We start from the raw sequence: 1,988 nt of genomic DNA, 5'->3' as shown, positions 1-1,988 counted from the left end.
TTAAAATATTTTGAATTTTTTTTAAAAATATTTTAGAAATAACAAGTAGACTTTACCCATCAATAACATTAGGAATATGATCTAGTTTTATTTTATTAATATTAAGGTTATTAAAGCCTTCTATTTTACTCTCTTAAGGAATCATTATATGAATGTTAGTTTTTTTTTTATCTTTTTTACATTAATAATAGCATAAATTATATTTTTTTCGTTATTTTCTTTTTCTTCTTTTATTTTCTTCAAATTTCAAATTCAATATGTAATAGTTGCTTCCTAAAATTTGTTTCTAGGTGGCTGATTGGACTATCAAGATTTGGCCAAAATTTAGAACCATTGGACCAAATATCCCCTCTGTATTTTTGGACAAACGAATTAAGGATGATGAAGATTATGGAGCTGCAGCATTCAAGAGTGAAGAAGAATGCATGGAATGGCTAGACAATAAACCAAATGGATCGGTTGTTTATGTCTCATTTGGGAGCTTGGTTCCTCTTGATGAGGAACAAATGAGAGAAATAGCATATGGTCTAAGAGATAGTAATCATTATTTTTTGTGGGTGGTTAGAACCTCTGAAGAGATTAAACTTCCAAAAGATTTTGCAAAGAAATCAGAGAAGGGTTTGGTAGTAACATGGTGCTCCCAATTGAAAGTATTAGCTCATGAATCTGTGGCATGTTTTGTAACACATTGTGGTTGGAACTCTACATTGGAAACTTTGAGTTTAGGAGTTCCAACTATTGTAGTGCCTCAATGGTCTGATCAAATCACAAATGCAAAGTATATGGTTGATGTTTGGAAAGTGGGAATTAGAGTTCCAATTGATGAGAAAAAGATTGTGAAGAGTGAAGCATTGAGAGATTGCATAAAGGAAATGATGGAGTGTGAGAAAGGAAAAGAGATGAAGAATAATTCCATGCAATGGAAATCTTTGGTTCTCAGAGCAGTTAGTGATGGTGGTGGTGGAAGTTCTCATAGAAACATCATAGAATTTGTAAATAGCTTCTTTCCCTCAGAAGTTACATGCCCTAAATTAGAAATTACTTCCTAATCAACAAGGTCTACTTTTTCTTTTTCTACTTTATTGTATTTGCATGAATCTATAGCTTGTTTGTTATATTATTGTAATATCATAATTTATATCGGGTGCTTATTTTAACATTTGTAAGACAGGTGTAATTATAAAAATTTTCAATGTAATAAAAATTTATTGGGAATCAACGTATCTAATTTTAAATTTCTTGAGAATTAGTTTTAATGTTTACTCAAAAATTTAATACTAAAAAATTTAACACCTCAATTTAATTTTTTTAAATTATAATGTGAATTAAGTTAATTATGTTGAGGAATTTAATGCTATAATATAGTCTTGTAAAATAGTGAGAATTTCATTTTTTTTTTGTTCTTACACTACACACACTAAAAAAAAGTAACTAATCAAATGAAGATGGCAAAAATATTTTTTTATGAAGATGTTTTGTTTAAAAATGTAACTTATTTATTTAGTCACATTTTAAACAAAGACAACACTTTTATAAATATCAAAATCTAATCATACAATTCATTATCTAAGGGTCAAAAAAAAATATTTTCATATGAAGACAATTATAAAATTTTCATTGTAGTATTCACACAAAAAAATTCTTTGTTTCACTCCTGAAATTTAAAAAATTGACCTAAATACCCTTTATACCTAAATACTCTAAATAAACAACTACCTTAAGGAATTGACCTAAATACCCTTTATACCTTTACAGGTCTTATTACCCAGGTCAAGGAAGTCAAATGCGTACTTAAAACTTATGCTTCGGATACTTTATTACAAAAAAATTACATTTTCTCGTAATATATAGTTGCATACTAGCATCCACAAAGACCATTTTTGAGTTTATATACGACTCTACTCCTGCATATTCGTTTAGAATTGAAGGAGTCTCGCTGATATAGGAATTGATTGTTATGAATTTGGTTGTGACAATTAGGTGGATCT

General features: G+C 28.4%; 1 protein-coding gene across 1 annotated transcript in view; it reads left to right on the top strand.

The window, feature by feature from the left end:
• LOC107638105 (UDP-glycosyltransferase 74G1-like) overlaps window positions 1–1,072 on the top strand; it is a 2,789-nt gene extending 1,717 nt beyond the window's left edge. The window contains exon 2 of the mRNA XM_016341278.2: window positions 291–1,072. Within this exon, the coding sequence (XP_016196764.1) occupies window positions 291–1,049 (759 nt within the window). The 3' untranslated portion in view covers window positions 1,050–1,072. The remainder of the gene's footprint in view (window positions 1–290) is intronic.

This window comes from Arachis ipaensis, chromosome B04, assembly GCF_000816755.2.
Source record: "Arachis ipaensis cultivar K30076 chromosome B04, Araip1.1, whole genome shotgun sequence".
NCBI classification, from domain to species: Eukaryota; Viridiplantae; Streptophyta; class Magnoliopsida; order Fabales; family Fabaceae; genus Arachis; species Arachis ipaensis.
Note: the sequence above shows the minus strand (reverse complement) of the source record. Positions and strands in the feature narration are given on the sequence as shown.